The sequence below is a fragment of the Pelophylax lessonae genome (assembly GCF_965119305.1).
Source record: "Pelophylax lessonae genome assembly, chromosome: 3".
Taxonomy (NCBI): Eukaryota; Metazoa; Chordata; class Amphibia; order Anura; family Ranidae; genus Pelophylax; species Pelophylax lessonae.
In genome coordinates, this window is record NC_138770.1 from 636,258,116 (window position 1) to 636,276,963 (window position 18,848).

General features: G+C 41.9%; 1 protein-coding gene across 2 annotated transcripts in view; it reads right to left on the reverse strand.

Annotated features, from left to right (window-relative positions):
- THADA (THADA armadillo repeat containing) overlaps positions 1-18,848 on the reverse strand; it is a 1,178,628-nt gene that overhangs the window by 761,161 nt on the left and 398,619 nt on the right. For both annotated transcript variants that reach the window (XM_082249837.1, XM_082249838.1), the window contains exon 25: positions 14,499-14,621. In XM_082249837.1, coding sequence (XP_082105963.1) covers positions 14,499-14,621 — 123 coding nt within the window. The remainder of the gene's footprint in view (positions 1-14,498; positions 14,622-18,848) is intronic.

The window sequence follows — 18,848 nt, forward strand, 5'->3', positions numbered from 1 at the left end:
ATAGAAAATGCCCCTTATGGTACCGCTCAAGGTGAAAAGAAATGTGAATGGCCCAAGCCCTGAGCTCCTTGTAAGCCCCGTCTCTGATGCCTTTCCCCATGCCCATCTGGGCTTAGTCATCTTAATGATTAGGCACTATTGGGCAGGGTGAAATGCATTAGAGACGAGGCTCAGGAGGAGCTCAAGGCTGAGGCCGTTTAACATTTCTTTTCCACTATTGAGCCAATGGTGTGTGGCATCTCTCATCCCCAACTAACAATTTTGTCTGAAAAACTGCTAATATGCAAAAAAATAAAAAAACAGATCTAGGTAAGCCTACCTGCCAGGACAGTTTGATGTTTGTGCCTGCCCTATTAGCGGGACCCATGCAATATCTGTGCCCCTGCCTTCCACTGAAATGTATGACCTATTTATAGAGACTGCTAAAAGCTAATTATATGGAATCATTCCACATCTGTTCGAGTTATAGGGGCCCCATTTTTTTTTCTTTAACTGAAACTAGTCCAAGAGGCACCATTTACATTTTTGAATTTTACTGCATATTTAAAGTAAATCTCGTGGACCTCACACCCCCTTTCCAAGCGTCCCCTCCCTCCTCCTTCCCCCTTGTTTTTTCCCTTTTCTGGCTTCTTCCCTCGTGTTCTTTTCCTTAACCTCCCCCCCTCCCCCCTCTTCTTTTTCCCACCCCCCCACTCACCCATACGTTTCTCCCTTCCTCCCCAAGCCATGGACCTGAACCCCCTCACGGGCTACCACATATACCTCCATTGCTCCCTTCTGTGGGTTTCCTTGGAATTGCCCACCCCGAGACGGCCCACACACATTTGGTGGTTGCCCCCTGTGTCCAGATACAGTGAGTTCCCCCTTGGGGGTGTCCGGCCGCGGGATGCACCATCTCTGCCCCTAAATTGTGCCTTATCCGTAACACACCCCACTGCCCTGGAGGTCCACACGGTCTCTGACTGTATGTTCTCCCTAGAGCCCTACACCAGAGTATGGGAAACAGGACTGTCCTCACCCTGCTTAAGGTTTATACTACCTGCCCAGCTCCAGTCTTGTACACCCATGTGCTCCGCTGTACGATTGTGCCGTGGTTTGTTCCTCCACACTTATATTGTGTTCTTGTTGTTATTACTCTTGATACGCTTTGTACCACCCAAAATGATGTTCACTTGTTATATCATTCTACTTTACTTTAATAAAATGTTTTTGACAAAAAAAAAGTAAATCTGACAGTGTTTTTTTTTTTTTTTTTTGCAAATACCAATGTTTAAAATGTACTACCTACTGTATATGGAGTTGAGAATAAAGTGATTGTAAACCTCAGACATGAAATGTGAACAAAGCACATCCTTATATACTGTTATACTGTGTATATGTCTTCATCCAAAGCACTGATTGTGATTTCTCTCTGCTGCCTCATTCCTCTGTTATCTACAGTAACTTCCAACAGCTCTTCCCAACTCCAAGAGATAACTGATGACAGGGGAGGCAAACTCCAGCACACAGCCTGTGATTGACAGCCACAGCTGTGAATGTCCCCTCTGTACTATGAGGAGGGGAGTGTGTTCCTTCCCTCTAACCAGGGCCCAGAGCTCTCCTCACTACTCTGTATTGTGAGATTTCAGATCAATGCCCCCTGCTTTTCAGAGATGAGAAATGCTGTGTAAACTGTTTGTTGAGGAAAACTGAAGAGAAAAGGAAAGCTGTATCAATTAAACACTTCAAATATACATTTCGTGAATAACTGGGAGAGGACTTTGTTTTAACGTTTTCACAGCGGTTTTAAAAAATTTGGATTCTTGTTTATTTTTAATGAATTGTGGATAATAAACCTTTGTTATTTAATTTTACCTATGGTTGAAATTATGCCTTAAGAACCCTGCCAGATTAAAATTGTTGTCTCCTTTATTGCCTCTTACAGTGATGGGCAGAATGTCACCCTTATAGAAAGATAAAAAGATCACTGGTGTTGTGTAGCTGGAAGTGGCATTGGTGCTGGAAGTATGCAGGCAATATCAAATGGGAGGTCAAATAGCAAATGGTTGTGGAACCCTAAATGAGCATGGCTGCTCTTTAGCCCCCTTCTACTGCCAGTGCCAGGACAATGTCACCCAGCACCCAGGGCAAATATACCAGACTATGACCTCCCCCCTCCCCTTCAGGTTAGGGGGCCCCCATTCCTGTAATAAACCATTGTGCCCAGAGCAGCCATCCCTCCTGCCCACACCTTGTCCCTGCCCTGTCTATCTGCAAATCTCAATTGGCCTTGCCCTAGTGTCAAGTAGTCAATTCCTATTTTTTTTAACTCTTTTTATTCATGAGGATGCATTACATTGGTACATTTGACATGATGCACGTTGTGAGCACAATAAGGTACATAATGTGTTTTACAGACAGGAAACAAGTCAAATAAAGATACGCACAAAAGATTGGTTAGGATTCTGAAATAAAGATCAATATCCAATACTCTCCTGAGCTTATACAAATGTAAATACCACCAGGTGAGAACCTGGGTCATGATATGCAACTGAACAACTTTCTCTAGTTCACATTTAATTATAACTGCACAACTTTAGACAATAATTATAGTAAGAGTAGAAGAACACCATGCATTCCAAATCTTATTGTATTTCTTGGGGCACCCTCTATATTTAAAAATGATTTTTCGGTATGACAATATGTAGTTCACCATCTGTATCCATTTACGAACAGATGGAGGGGAAGGTTGGATCAATTAATGGATAATTAGAGAAGTTAGTATTGTTGGTTTTAAACTGTGTGTGCAGTGCATGTCTAAACTGGAGATACCTGTAGAAGGCAATGCGAGGGAGATCATAATTTCTTTGCAACTCATCAAAGGAGGAAAGAACATTTCCAGTATAGATATCTTCAACAGTGGTGAGGCGTCAGTTCCTAATTTATGCATAGTATTATTACTATTTATTAATTTTTTTGTAGGAATGCGCTGGGGCAACATACTTGTAAGCTCCCTGTGGTAAAACTACAGATTCATTCGTTTTAAGTTTAAAAAAAATAAACAGCTCCGAAAGTTAACAGGAACACAATACATACAGCCCAACTATTGGCAGATTAGTTCCAAAATGACCCTACCTACTGATTATTTGGGTGTGCCTGGCCACCTTAATACAAATATCTAAAATGTTCTAACGTGCATCTGCCAACAGGAAAAACAAAAGAAATGCTCACAGCTAATTTTATATTTCAAAACCCTAATCTGTGCTAATTTTGAGAAATGTACATACTTCTTGAAAATAAATCTTATTAATTGTCTAGATCACCTACATATTTCATGAATAAAGCTAAATTATTGCATATCTTCTCAAAGGGAATGCTTTTCTTTTATCGTACAACAGCACAACTGTTAAAAAATGTTAGAACACCAGAATAAAGCCACTCTTCTCTAGGAAGCAAGCTCCACAACATAAGAACACGTGGGAGTTTTGCTTCTTCCCTTGACAGAAATTACAAGGGAAAAAAAAAATCCCATTAATTCAGGGTACAGACTGTCAGTGCCTCCCCTTGGCACATGGTGTATTTTTCTGGAGAGAAGGGGAAGAGGATCAGAGGGTACCATGGCACCAGGTCTAATCTGTCCAAAGACGTGACAGTGGAAAAGCAATAACTCACGGCTTAAGGTCTTGGGAGCATAAAGATTTTTTTATGTGCAACAGATGTTGGAAGTGTACGAAGGTGAGCAGTACTGCAAGTCAAACATGCTGAGCCCTGATCCCTGAGCACTCCCAGAGTCAGACTGTTTGCTGAACTCGGCTGCATTCTGCTAACTAGGAAACTGTGCACTATTTTTTTTTAGTCTTACTGTGGTGAGGGCCTACAGGTTGTTTTTTTTTTTTGTTTTTTCTTAACACTTTACTGCGATTTTGCACTTTGGATGTTAGTTTTCTGAGCTGTGAATTCAAAGTATCAGGTCCTCCTAAAGATAAAAACTGGGTGTCTTATAGATGGTGGATATTATGTGATTGCAAGTTGCTTTGGAGTATTTACATTATGTCCACATTCCTAACAGTTAAACAGAAGCAAATATGCCTCTAGGTGGGACTGTACTGGGCATGAACATGGAAACATATTAAAAAAAAAAAGGAAAAACTTTATTCATACAAAAATTGGTACCTAAAAGTATATAACAATTCTTATGCAGCTATACCATACATATACCATTCACAAAATGTTACATATGAGCGCCTGCCTAATTCTGTCCTTGAACAATCTTTGCAAGTGAAGACAGAAATACCTAAGGCATTTCAAATGTTAATTCTTTTAAATTCTCTCTCAGCGGTAAAAATATGAAGGGTACAACAACTCCTCATGAATTTAACATGTTGTGTGTAAAGCCACTTTGCATAAAAACATGCCAAAACACAAGCTTGCTGTTGTCCTAGTGAGGAAGATCCCACTGGGAAGGTTGAAGGGGGTCAACTGGTGGACGATCACTCCCCAAAATCACTGGGGCCACCCAAAAAGCTGCAGAGCTAACCAGAGCAAAGTGGCAGGGAGGCTAAAGAATCCCCTCAGCAATTGAGTAATATGCTCAATGATTATTGGTATAAATTAATGAATATAACATTGCAGCCGGTAACCATAACAGTCTCATCCAAAAAAAAAAAAAAAATGGAGACTAGGGAGCCCAGGCAAGGCTGGCATAAGTGCTCCAAGGGAAGGATCTGCAACAGCAAGACCCCCCCCCCCCCATTTTAAAAAATATTTCTCTTTCGTTCATTGACGGACACAGCTCCTGGTTTTCTTAACCATTGGGTTATATTGCCCCATAAAGGAGTAGGACACTAGGCAGAAAAAAAAGACTGACTATCCTTATGGGCAGTCCCAAGAGGTATACCCCCCTCTCTGCTATAGGTTCTACCTAGTCAGGAGTAAGAACCTAGTTCCTTGCTGGGATCTTTGGTAATGGCAATTTTTTTCCCTTAGATAGATTAGTTAGATAGATAGATATTCCTATTTTTTCCTGCAAGATCTACAATCAACTGCGGGACTGGGCGGCGGGCTGGATAATCTAGATCCAGTGGACACCCCAGTCTGGCCAACGAGCACGTGCAGGCCTCAGCTCCAAGCTAGTTTGGCCGCGACATAGCCCCACCGGAGGGGGGCTGGCCTGTGAGTTAAACACCTCATGAGGTCACATACGACCAGGTTTTGGCCTGTGTCCCAGTGTTCCTCCTGGCTGATAGCGCCCCATCCCCCCATTTCAATATAGAGAAGGTTCAGTCTGGAGCAGTGCCCGCCTAGTTCGTGGTATGGTGAGCAGCTGTCCCGCCTCTCCCCCTGGATGGGTTTTTGGGTGGATGTGGGCCCCTCCATGGGACGGTCAGACACAAAAAATCCCCATCCTTCCTGTTAGGCACCCCCTCCCCTTCTGGGTCCCTGTGGATCATCTAGACTGTCTGTTTTGTCAGTGGTCCTTAGGCATGTTTTTTGGCTCAAATGTTGGTCTGCGGCCCAGACTTCTAAAAAAGCCTTAACTGATCTCCCTTTTCAAGATTGCCTGTTTGGAGCTACCCTGGATGACATTAGGGGTCTCACAGGGGGCAGAAGTAAGTTCTTTCCGCAGGCTAGTAAGGGTAAGGATCCTTATCGTAGATGTGGCCCATCCTTCTCGGCTCACAAAGAAGTTTTTACGTCCCTCAGGGTCGGCTGACAATGGATCAAAGCCTTTCAAAGCCTCAGGAGGGTCCAAGCAACCTTGGTCTGGCAAGTCGAGAGTGGGATTCTCCAGACCCACAGATAAGGCTCCTTCAGCTGGAAGGCGCGCCCTCACCAGTACCTGAGATGGGGAGGGGGGCGTCTTGATCGTTCCCGGACCCGTGGACTTCCTTTGTGCAAGACAAGTGGGTCCACAAAGTCATATGGTCCAGCGACAAGATAGAGTTTCGTTCCTACCCTTCGGAAAGGTACTTTCCTTCCAACGTGCGCATGTCCCCGGACCGCTTACAGGCTCTCCTTGGAAAGGTGCAAGAACTGGTAATTCAAGGGGTGATTGTCCCGGTTCTGACCTCCGAAAGTTTTCAGGGATATTATTCGAACCGATTTACAGTCCCTAAGAAAGAGGGCAAAATGCATCCAATCTCGGGGCTGAACTAGGGGTGTCAAAGCATGTGGCCATGTACATTAGTCACGTGCAAAGAGTCAAGTTATTGTGGGCAGCTTTCAGTTCATTGACCACTTGCTGTTATGTAGACCCCAAAACCTGCTGCACATCTTCTTGAACACAAATAAGGGCAATCCTGGGCTTTTATCAGTGGAGTGGCACCTTTACTATCGAATCTCTTTCCAGGATTCCACATGAAACACCCCTCACAGGGTCCCTGGGACCAAACAGGTACCTATCAATCTCCTCATACCTCACATCATAGGCTGCACGATATCAAGCAGTCCAGCACTCCTTACTTTCATTTCTATATATTGTAACAGTACCAGTGCAATAAGGCTGTTGAAAGCTCTTTATATTGCCCTCTCTCATAGTTCTTAAGCTGGCCATAGATGGATTGAAATTGGGCTGGTTCAGCAGGGACCAGTTGAATTTCCGTCCATCTATAGTTGTTCCTATTCCAGAGAAGTCAATCAATTTCTCACTAACCAACGTTTTTGAAAATGTTCCTCCAATCAGCGCTGCAGTCCGCTGGCTGATCAAAGAAAATTGATCCATGTGTTGCAAGCCTTAGCAGTGACTATACCAGCCGATAGCGATAATCATATGTAAAATCCAGCAGGCTGGTTGTACCCTAGTTGATCAACTTGGTACATTTAGCCTGCCCATAAATGGTTCGATTCTCAGCCGGTTCTTGCTGAACTGGCTGAGATTCGAACAGCCTATGGCCGGCCTTAGATAGCAGCTGTTCTGTGTTCAGAATTCCTTATCTGCACAATTGTCCTCGTTCCAAATGATGGGAGAAGCTTGGGAGAAATCCTGCAGGCAAGCATGGGAGGAAGTGACAAGCGAGCAAGAGAGCAGGAGGTCTTGGGAAGACTGAAGAGAGTGGATTGGTTGATATTTTGAGACCAGACTAGTCAAGTAGCTGCGGGCAGAGTTGTGGGTGGCTTTGAAAATTATGGTTAGTACTTTTATTTTATTCATTGGGTGAGATGAAGCCAGTGAAGGGATTGGAAGAGAGGGGTGGAGGACACTGAATGATTGGTAAGGTGGAGGAATCTTGCAGCAGTATTCATGATGCACTTATTGGGGGGGGGGGGGGGGATAGCCTATGTAAAGGTAATCCAATGAGTAGGGAGTTTTCGAGGCAAGAGAAAACCAGGGAGTGAATTAAAAGCTTAGTGCGGTCAATAGTTAAAAGAAATTAGGGGAAGGGGCACGTCGGAGAGGAAATATTATGAGCTTGGTTTTGGACAGGTTGAATTTGAAGAAATGGTGTGATATCCAGTCTGCTATGCCTGATAGTAAATCAGTGATGCATGAGGAGACCGATGGGGTGAGCTGAGGGGTAGAGAGACAGATTTAGGTGTTATGAGCATAGAAATGGTATTGAAAGCCGTGGGAGGCTATAAGCTGACCCAGGGAGGAGGTGTAGATCGAGAATAGGAGAGGTCCAAGGACCGAACTTTCGGGCAGCTATAGCTGCCAGCAGTAATCACATATAAAAAAAATCAGACAGGCTGGTTGTACCCAAGTCGATCAATGGATCAACTTGGGTACAACCAGCCTACCCATAGTTGGATCAACTCTTGGCCAGTCCCTGCCAAACCAGCCAAGATTCAAACCATTTATGGCCAGCCTAAAGCTGAGTTCCAGCCGTAATAAACACACACTCACCCAGGCCCACGGTTCAGCGATGCGGCCACCCGAAACCTCGCTCCTCTCTTTCTCTGCGGCACTGGGTTACGATTGTGGGCACCCAGCTGTGAAGCCGCGTGCACTGCGTATGCGCGAGTAGCGCTGCGCCTCCTGCATGGATGGGCAATCTTCTGGAACCTCTGACATGTCCCAGTAGATTGCAGGGAGGGTAGGGGAGGGGGTACCTGTCACAACTAGGTACCTGCTTCCCCCCAAAAAAATGTGGCATGTTAGGGGGTCAGAAGTACTTAAACCGGAAGCTCCACTTTTGGGTGGAACTCCGCTTTAAGTGACTCAAAGTACTAAAGCAAAAGGGCCAGCAAGAGAGTCAGACAACCAGCAGCGCGAAGGCCAATAATGGCAGCCTCCCTGCTTCACATACAACAGTTTTCTTTGACTTTAAGCCCTCGTTTACATTTGAGCGACTTGTCATGCGATTTGACAGGTCAAAATCGCATGAAAAGGCTCCCCCTATTGTCAGCATAGGTGCAGTTAAAATCGCTGCGACGCCAACTTTGCAATGCCGCAAAAGTTTTAAAAACGAGTTCCTACACTACTTTTGGCGATTTCGGGTGTGACTTACATGAAGCTGCACAGATGTCTTCAAAGTGCTACCTGAAGTTGCATTGACATGTGGCTTTGAAATCATGCGATTTCAGATGAAGTCACAATTTCAAAGCTGCATTCAATGTGAACAAGTGGTAAGGAAAGAAAAGCCAAATGAAGCAGATGCAGCAACGTGCTATAGCCCACAATGCTGCTAGAAGTATAATGAATTACTTAAAAGATACAGCTGAGTGATTCACTGAACTGAACGGCTTATTAACGATCTTCTGACATGCAACAATAGATAACGTGCAGTTTTCATTCCAACACAACTCAACAACATCTGATTTGTTTTAGGTTTATAGCCACATATTTATCAAAGGCAACAAGAATAAGTGAAACCTTTACTGTAAGGGCTCAGCATGCTTACTAAGGAACCAAATATGGCCAAAAAACACGTATGTAAAGGAGAAATTCAAAGATATACCTACAAAAATTTCAGAAACTCACTAACCACTTTATGATGAACGTTGATTATCTATTAGCTTTGACCACAAGTCTTTTTATTTTTGGTTTTGAATAGGTTAGTGGAAAATAAACACTACTTTTTTTTCTGTGACCTCGTTGGGGAGATTTCAACTCATTTCCTGTTCCTGAGACAGCAAGACAAGAATTGAGTGGTTGTCACTGAGACAGGAAGACACTTTACCTGACGGAGTTTCTATTAGTTCCTATTTTACTGAACAAAAGGGTTTTATTGCAGTCTGTCACCCAGCGGAAAAATGTTCGGACAGAAAATGAGGAGAAATCTCCCAGTAGGGACAAAAACAACAAAAAAAAGTCGACATGAGATTTTCAAAACTTAAAAAAAAAAAACTTTGTCTGTACTTGAACTTTAACCACTTGACCTCCAGGAGATTTATCCCCCTTCATGACCAGGCCATTTTTTTGTGATACGGCACTGCCTTACTTCATCTGACAATTACGTGGCCAAGTGATGTTGTACCCAAATAAAATTTGTAATTTTTTTCCCACAAATAGAGTCTTTTGGTGATATTTGATCACCTTTGCATTTTTTATTTTTTGCACTATAAACAAAAAAAGACCAACAGTTTAAAAAAAATAATAATAATAATAATTTTTACTTTCTGCTATAAAACATATCCAACAGAATTTTTAAAAAACAATGTTTTCCATAAATTTAGGCCAATATGTATTCTGCTACATATATTTCGTCTAAAAAATTCCAGTAACGTACACTGATTATTTACGCAAATATTATAGCATCTACAAACTATGACATATATATATGGAATAATTATTATTTTTTTAATACTAGTAATGGCGACAATCAGCGATTAATATTGCAGAGGACAATCGGAAACTTTGCAGGATCCAGCGACACTAATACGGTGATCAGCACTAAAAATATACACTGTATTAATGACACCAGCTGGGAAGGGGTTAAACATCTAAGGCGATCAAAGGGTTGACTGTGCCTAGCCAGTGTTTTACTATATTGTTTGAGGTGCTTTTACTAGGGGAAGAGGTGGAACATTAAAAAATCCATCATCCCCCCCCCCCCCCTTTTAGAATGGAGATCTGCCTTTCCCGTCTGGCCAGTAACACACCTCCTGTATTAGAATGTCCCCCCCACACTCTGGATGAAGGTGCACAGGAGGCACCTTTGGACAGCAGCATTGTTAATCTTGGGGAGGGGAGTGTTAGATGGACTAGCAGATTTAGATACACTAACAGATCGCAGCCAAACTCCAGCTAACACTTTTTAAGCAGGTACAGCCAACTTTTTTTTGTTTACGTTTGGGATAAAGGTTTTACATACATGAATAAAAGCTAATCATTGTTCCCACCCCTATCAGTAGTGAATAGTTTGTTCCAACCCTTTAACTGCTACATCTGCAGAACAGCTTGTTCTGTTGAAAAACAACAGACTTACTGGCCAGATAACCAGGGGAAAATAAAGGAAAGAAAGCCTAAAAAAGAAACCGACTGCAACATCACATCTAAGAATTGGTAACCTGCAATATAATAAATGCTTGCTTTTGAGTTGGATGCCACTTTAACCGCTTGCCACCCGCCCACAGTAATTGTACTGTGCAGGCAGCAGCTGCAGGCCGGGGCGACATACTGGTATAGCACAGCCTTTCTCCTGGGTTTGGAGCACGCCTTTATGCCAATCCATGCTGTGATTGGGCACGAGTTTGGCAGCTGATTTCAGCCAATAATTTTGGCTGAAGTCAGCTGATCAGCTGTGGCAAATCACACACGGAGTTCTGTGTTTACAAAAACACAGAACTCTGCTGTACTATGGACAGTGATGTGGCTCTTTCATCTTTCTGAAAAGCAAGGAGAAAAAACAGCCAGATAGTTAAAGCGGAGTTCCGGCCTCAAAAAAATGTTTTTGATAAAAATACCCCGGGGACAGTCAGGGCTAGTGCATTTCAGCAATGATAGCCTCTGAACTGTCCCCGGGTTCACTTACCTTTTAGAAGAAATACTTACCTTAAAAATGTCTTGTCCAGCGCGGCCATCTTAGATGTGGGCATGCCCAGAAGCTGTTTAGCAGAGAATGCAGGCGCATTGACTCCTGGGAGTGATGACATTCAACTCCCAGGAGTCAATGCAAGCAGGAAGTCATGGCGCGGGCCGCGGCCGCAGAGGGAGGAAGTGGAAGGAAGGTGAGTATATTTTCTTCAATAACAAGGTAAGTAAAGCAAAAAAAATAAAAAATTGTGATTATCCAATTCTTTTTCAGGTTACTTAGAGCAAGCGCATGTCAAATTTTAGTTTTGAGGCTGGAACTCCACTTTAAGTAAAAGCAGCTCACAGTACATATTGTTAGGCACACAGTTTGCCTTTGATTGCCCCTAGATGTTAACCCCTTCCCATCCAGTGTCATTAATACAGTGACAGTGCATGGTATTAGCACTGACCACTGTAATAGTGTCACTATTGATGCCAGTGTCAGTTAGTGACCCTCCAAAGCCAGTGTCAGCTAGCGCCAGATTGTCCGTCACACTATCACAGTAACACTATACATCGCTGATCACTGCCAATACTAGTATAGTGTCATTGCTGTGTAAATTCCAGTATATAAATTATACCATAGTTTATAGACACTATAACTTTCGCACATAACCAATTAATATACACTTATTGAGATTTCTTTTTTTTTTACCAAAGACATGTAGCAGAATACATTTGGCCCAAATTTATGAGAAAAATAGATTTTTTATTTATTGGATATGTTTCATAACAGGAAGCAGAAAAAATATATATATTTTTTTAATTTTTCAGTCTTCCAGCGGTGATTAAATGCCACCAAAATAAACTCTTTTTGTGTGGAAAAAAACAATATCAATTTAATTTGTGTACAGTGATGCATGACCGCATAATTGATAGTTAAAGTAGCGCAGTGTTAAATAGCAAAAAATGCTCGGGTCATGAAGGGGGTAAAACCTTCCTGAGGTCAAGTAGTTAACAACAGTACAGATTAAAAACTAATTTTACAAGTTAAACCAGACATTTTAACCATTTGCCGACCAGCCACCGTAGTTTTACTGTAGGTCGGCTCTATTACGTGAAACGATGTACCTGTGCGTTGCTTCGTGTAACAGAAAGCGGGGGTGCGGAGGCGCGCACACAAGCCGATTGGCCAGAGGAGGGAGCCAATCAGCGGGTCTGGTGGACGTGATGTCCACTGGGCACCTGCGATCGCTCCCCATGGAGACAGAATGGTGGTCTGACAATGTAAACAAAGCAGACCACTGTTCTGTGAGAGATGAACACAGGGATCCTGTGTTCCTCCTATTTAGGAACACAGGTCTCTGTGTTCATCCAGCGAGTCGATCCCCCGCACAGTTAGAAAACATCCCCTAGGGACACACTTTACCCTTTGAACGCCCCTGGTGTTAACCCCTTCCCTGCCAGTGTCAGTACAGTAACAGTGCATATTTTTAGCACTGATTACTGTATTAGTGTTACTGGTCCCCTCAAAAGTGTCAGTTAGGTGTCCGATCTGTCCACCGCAATGTCGCAGTCCTGGTAAAAATCGCTGATCGCCGCCATTACTAGTAAAAAATAAATAAATAAAAATTACATAAATCTATCCCTTAGTTTGTAGACGTGATAACTTTTGCGCAAACCAAATCAATATACACTTATTGGGATTTTTTTTTTTACCAAAAATATGTTCAGAATACATATTGGCCTAAATTGATGAAACAATTAGATTTTTACATTTTTTTTTTTTTTTTTATTGGGAATAATGTATTTTAAAGCAGAAAGTAAAAAATATATATATATTTTTTTTCAGAATTCTTGCTCTTTTTGTTTATAGTGCTAAAAAAAAAAAAAAAAAAAAAAAAAAAAAAAAAAGCAGAGGTGATCAAATACCACCAAAAGAAAGCTCTATTTGTGGGGGGGGACATCAATTTTATTTCGGTACAGCGTAGAAAACCTTCCGGTCCTTAAGTGGTTAAAGTAAATTAATATGAGCACATTCTTCTATATGCAAGGCTTTCTGTTGAGCTCTCCCATAGAAGGACATTGCAGAAAGCCTTTTATTCAGCCTGGCAGCATATAACAGGAATATTTCAAAGCTGAACTTAAGGCAGATATAAATGACACAAATTATTGCATACCTGTATTTATTCAAACAATTTAAAATGCAAGCAGGTTTAAGTACTTGCATTTGAGTATTGTAATCCCCTGTACATTAGAGCACAGACTAGCAGAGGGGAAAACCCACAAACAGCCAGTCAATTGTGCTGCACTAGAAGGAATATGCGATTAGGAGCAGAGAGCAAAGTAACAGTGAGATGAACTTATCAGTCTGCTGCTTCTCCTTTTGCTGTCCAATCCCATGCTCGGGGAGGGACAAGACCTGTAAATGTAACTGACCTGCAGCAAAGACTAAATCAGGTTTCTTTTCATGCCGGAAAGAGATGTGCCAAGTAAATCTTAAGCCGGCCATACATGTATCGAATTCTGAACGCATTTTCTGTGACAAAACAACAGTGCTACAGGAATAAGGTACTTAGAGGATTGTATAAAGTGGCATGATATACCGCATTTGCTGGCATATAAGACGACTATTTAACCTTAAAAACATCCCCCCAAAAAATAGGGGGTCGTCTTATATGCAGAGTATAAAATGTGAGGACTACTTTACATGGCCCAAAACAAACATCCCTATTAATCTCCAAGCAGGGTAAGTGCACAAATGTCCCTATTAATCTCCAAGGTAAGTATACAGGGTGTAATCTCTCAAAGTGCTGGCTGGATGTGCAGGAATACTGTACCGGTATGTACCGTAGCTTCGGCTTCATACAGTATACCGTGCTGAGCAAATCACGGTGAGCGATGTATTAATTATTAAATACAAAGCCAGCTCAGATTGGCTGAGTCAGAGAGAGTAACATCCTCAGCCTGCCTTTCTGACTCCGCCAATCCAAACAGGCTTTGTATTCAATAATAGAATGTATTGCTCATCGTGATTGGCTCAGCGCGGTATACTGTATGATGCCAAAGCTACGATACATACCAGTAAAGTATTCTCGCACATCCAGTCAGCGCTTTGAGAGATTACACCCTGTGTACTTACCTTGGAGATTAATAGGTACGTTTGTGTACTTACCCTGCTTGGAGATTAATAGGGATGTTTGTTTTGGGCCATGTAAAGTAATCCTCACATTTTGTACTCCGCTACGGTACAGAAGGGGGGTAGTCTTATACGGCGAGTATAGCCCAAAACCTGTTTTAACTTGAAAATGAGGGGGTCGTCTTCTACGCCCAGTCGTCTTCTACGCCCAGTCGTCTTTTATACGCCCAGTCGTCTTATACGCCCAGTCGTCTTATACGCCCAGTCGTCTTATACGCCCAGTCATCTTATACGCCCAGTCGTTTTATACGCCAGCAAATACGGTATACGATATATGTGAATAAATTATGGTAAATAACACTTCTCTGTTTAATATCGATTTAAATCAAAAAGTTGCTTCTGTCTAGTGGAAAAAGGCACTTGGAAAAAGAATTGCTTGCGTTTCTTTTTCTTATAAACATACTAAATAACGAAAAAGTTCCTTACGGCCCAAATTGGAGAGGTAAATCCAAGGATTGCAGCTTGTGTTCCTTCTCCTACATAAGGAATGACATTTTCTCCAAGGCGAGTATCACGGAAAATAGCTCTTAAAATATTTAAAGCGTGGACCTAAGAGGATAAAAAAAAAAAAAAGAGAAAAATAGTTATAGTTGTAATAAGTTATCCTGTGTTCTCAAATCAGTCTTTAGGGGACAATAATAGTACATGTTTTCCAAGTTTGAAATCCAACTGACAATTAGGAGAATTGCATGGGTACCACTGCTGACCTTTTCCTGAGAAGTATAACTACTTGGCAGTTCATGTCGGTCCTGTGGCTTCAGCACTTTTTTTTCGCATGGTGTAATGACTTTACTGACTCCATGCTTGTTCCAGACCAATGTAACTAAAGCCAGAGAATCTGTATGACAAAGGCAGTCAGCATTTTCGGAGGGAGAGGTCAGCAATGGCAGCTTCCATATTTCTCTAAAGACAGATTACATCCTATGGAAATGTTGCATATTTGTAGGACTCAACCATGCAGAACTGACCAGCATGTTCAGCTTTATAAGAGATTTATAGAAAACCACCAATCTTTCCTTTTCCTGGGAATAAAGAAGTTTAAAAGCAATAGGAGAGGGGTCTTTGTCATGCGGCAGGTCCAGGAAGGATGCATGGTACTCCATCCATGGTATGTACAACCAAGGACTGCTTGAAGGGGAAAAAAAAAAATATGGAGGTTGGCAGTGGCCATTAAACTGCCTTAAAGTGTTAATAAACCCAGGACCCTGCATTCACTATATCTGGTCTCCCACAGTATACAGAAATGCAATTATTTTAGTAAATATAAACTGATAAATACCTTTTCTTATCAGCCGTATATAGCAATAAGAGCTATCTTGTGACTTGTAACAGTGAGTGCTCATAGTTTGTAGGGGGGTTTTAATTTCTCCCATGATTGTCCTATCAGGCTTCAAGACCCTTAACCACTCACTTCCGCACCGCCTGCCGTCAATTTACGTTGGTACTTTGACGTTAAATACCGGGGTATGGCAGCAAATAGCTGCCGTAACCTTGGTATTCTTTGAAACGGTGGGCGGTTCTCTTTCACATAAGGGTGGTCCCAGCGGCGGATTCACCGCAGGATCACCCTTATGGTGCGACGAAAGAGGTCACCCCCCCCCCCGCCACTTCCCAGACCCACCAGCAGCGGGGAAAACGATCCGGTCCGCGCTCCTCACAGACAGGAAGTCGAGTGAGGGCAAGATGGCCCCCACTTGACTCTATGGTCTTGGAGGACCGGATCGACGTCAAACGTTTTTTCCTAGCAACCGATATTAAAGAGCCAATTTTTTTTCATCATGATAAAAAAAAAAAATATTCTTTTTCTTTATTTTTTTTAGTGTAGATGTGCGGTCTGAGGTCTTTTTGACCCCAGATCTCACAATAAAGAGGTCCTGTCATGCTTATTTCTATTACAAGGGATGTTTACTGTACATTCCTTGTAATAGGAATACAAATTGTCAAAAAAGAATAGATAAAATAAATAGGAAAAAAAATAAAAATTAAAGCGCCCTGTCCCTGTTGGCTCGCGTGCAGAAGCGAATGCATACGCAAGTGTAAACGGTGTTCAAACCACACATGTGAAGTATCGCCGTTATTGTTAGAGTGAGAGCAATAATTAGTGCCCTAGACCTCCTCTGTAACTCTAAGCTGGTAACCTGTAGAAATGTTTAAAGTGTCGCCTATGGGTATTTTTAAGTACCAATGTTTGTCGCCATTCCATAAGCGTGCGCAATTTTTCAGTACACAGTGCCCGCACACCACTGCAATGTAGTGATGTAAATCAGGCACACAGGAGAAAAGGCATTTTGCTTTGCTTGCGCTGTGCCCAACACAATCCCACCACATCTGGTGTGAATAAAGCCGAACTCTGGGTGAAAATAGCAAAGCGCCACATAAACCTTTTATGTATTAATCTAAAACAACTAATATATTTTGAAATGCTGCCAGCATTAATACCCGGCATATGTTTTTATTAGCTTAATTTAATCCCGTTGACCAGGCCTGGGAGGGGGAAGGTAAGCACTCAGGCTCAATGCCCTGGTGCCAAATCTGTGGCCTGGGGGCTGCATAAGGTCCTTTGGCATTTTTGTGGGGCCCTTTGGTACTAATCTGTGTTTCCCTACTGCCCTGTGTAATATGTCTCCAGTCTACGTCTCCTGAAGCATGTCCCCATCCTTAAACAATTCCTACGGCACGTTCACAGTCTCCTATGACCATTTCTTGTTTGCATTCCCTAACCATCTCTTGAATCATGTCCACAGTCTCTGACCATCTCTTGTACCATGTTTGCATTCTCTGACCATCTCTTGTACCATGTTTGCATTCTCTGACCATCTCTTGTATCATGTTTGCATTCTCTGACCATCTCTTGAATCATGTCCACAGTCTCTGAACATCTCTTGTATCATGTTTGCATTCCCTGACCATCTCTTGTATTATGTTTGCATTCCCTGACCATCTCTTGTATTATGTTTGCATTCCCTGACCATCTCTTGTATTATGTTTGCATTCCCTGACCATCTCTTGTATTATGTTTGCATTCCCTGACCATCTCTTGTATTATGTTTGCATTCCCTGACCATCTCTTGTATTATGTTTGCATTCCCTGACCATCTCTTGTATTATGTTTGCATTCCCTGACCATCTCTTGTATTATGTTTGCATTCCCTGACCATCTCTTGTATTATGTTTGCATTCACTGACCATCTCTTGTATTATGTTTGCATTCCCTGACCATCTCTTGTATTATGTTTGCATTCCCTGACCATCTCTTGTATTATGTTTGCATTCTCTGGCCATTTCTTGTATCATGTTTGCATTTGCTGACCATCTCTTGTATTATGTTTGCATTCTCTGACCATCTCTTGTATCATTATTGCATTCTCTGACCATCTTTTGCATCATGTTTGCATTCTCTGACCATCTCTTGAATCATGTCCACAGTCTCTGAACATCTCTTGTATCATGTTTGCATTCTCTGACCATCTCTTGTATTATGTTCAGAGTCTCAGACCAGCTCCTGTATTATGTTCACAGTCTCAGACCATCTCTTGTATCATGTCCCTGATAATGAATACTCCAAAATTTTATGTGTGGGCTCTTTGTTGATGTTGGGGGGTTGCACTTGAGCCCCCCGAATCAAGAATGTTAACCACTACTGCTCTATGCATTGCAAAGTACTGTCAGCCTAACACTAGGATCTTGCGTAGACTTAAAGCAAAGTAGAGACATATTTGTAATTAATATAATTAAGACCCTAAGGGTATATAAAAAAGAAACACATTACGTTACCCTCTAGACATCTGAAGAAGAATTAATATGCTAAAGATATAAGTAAGAACAAACAAATGCTCTGCGTACGCAAGGAACCTTGCATAACAGCAACTGTTTTTGGTTAAAAGCACATATGCGCATCTTTTCCTGCTTAAATCATAGCTTGGATCCCAGCCACATAGCTTGTTAATAAATAATAGCTCACCTTCAACTCATAATCTATTACTGCCTTATTAGAGCAACCTCATCATTACCTAACATACCACTTCACCTGCGAACATAAAATATACATTAATTTTATTAACATAAATCAGTCTCGCATCCCAAAAGTGCTGTCAGACACATTAAAAGTCAAACCAAAGTGCCTCGGGTGGTTCTGGGAATTCTCCCGGGCTTTCTTGTTAAAAAAAAAATAAAAAAAAAAGGGAGAGAGAGAAAAAATAAAACATGTGACATAGATATTTATCTAGATCTTAAACAAGTCTCAATAGAGGATTGTGCCGCCAAAAAGGAAGTAAAAAAAAAAAAAAAAAAAGCGAGGACTGGAAAAGAATATAACAGATGTAGAAGTAACTGATCAAACATGCTCAGAGCATACATACACAAGAGTATATACATCAGAAAGCTTTAGAATCTCAGTGATAAAAGTCTGAAATATATTTTAGCTTTGGCTGCGGTCCACAGAAAGAGAGATCTTGCTTCAAGATGCTTGTATAGATTACCATGATAATGAGTCTGTGCGTTCTACTTTGCGGTGTATAGGGACAGTCAAATGGAATTACAAATTGCTTTCATGCAAAAGAGCAATGAATGACACAATAAGTGCATTAAAACTTTCAAAATTTGCCTGAACTGAAGTAGAGTGAAAGTAGAACTATAGGCAAATCTTTTTTTTTCCTTTTTGGATAGAGATGGGGAGAGTTAAAACTAGGGATCAAGCAATAAGGCCGATATATCGAGGGCCGATATGGACTTTTGCCGATATATCTGCATCAGCCCCGGAACTGGCCGATATTGCCG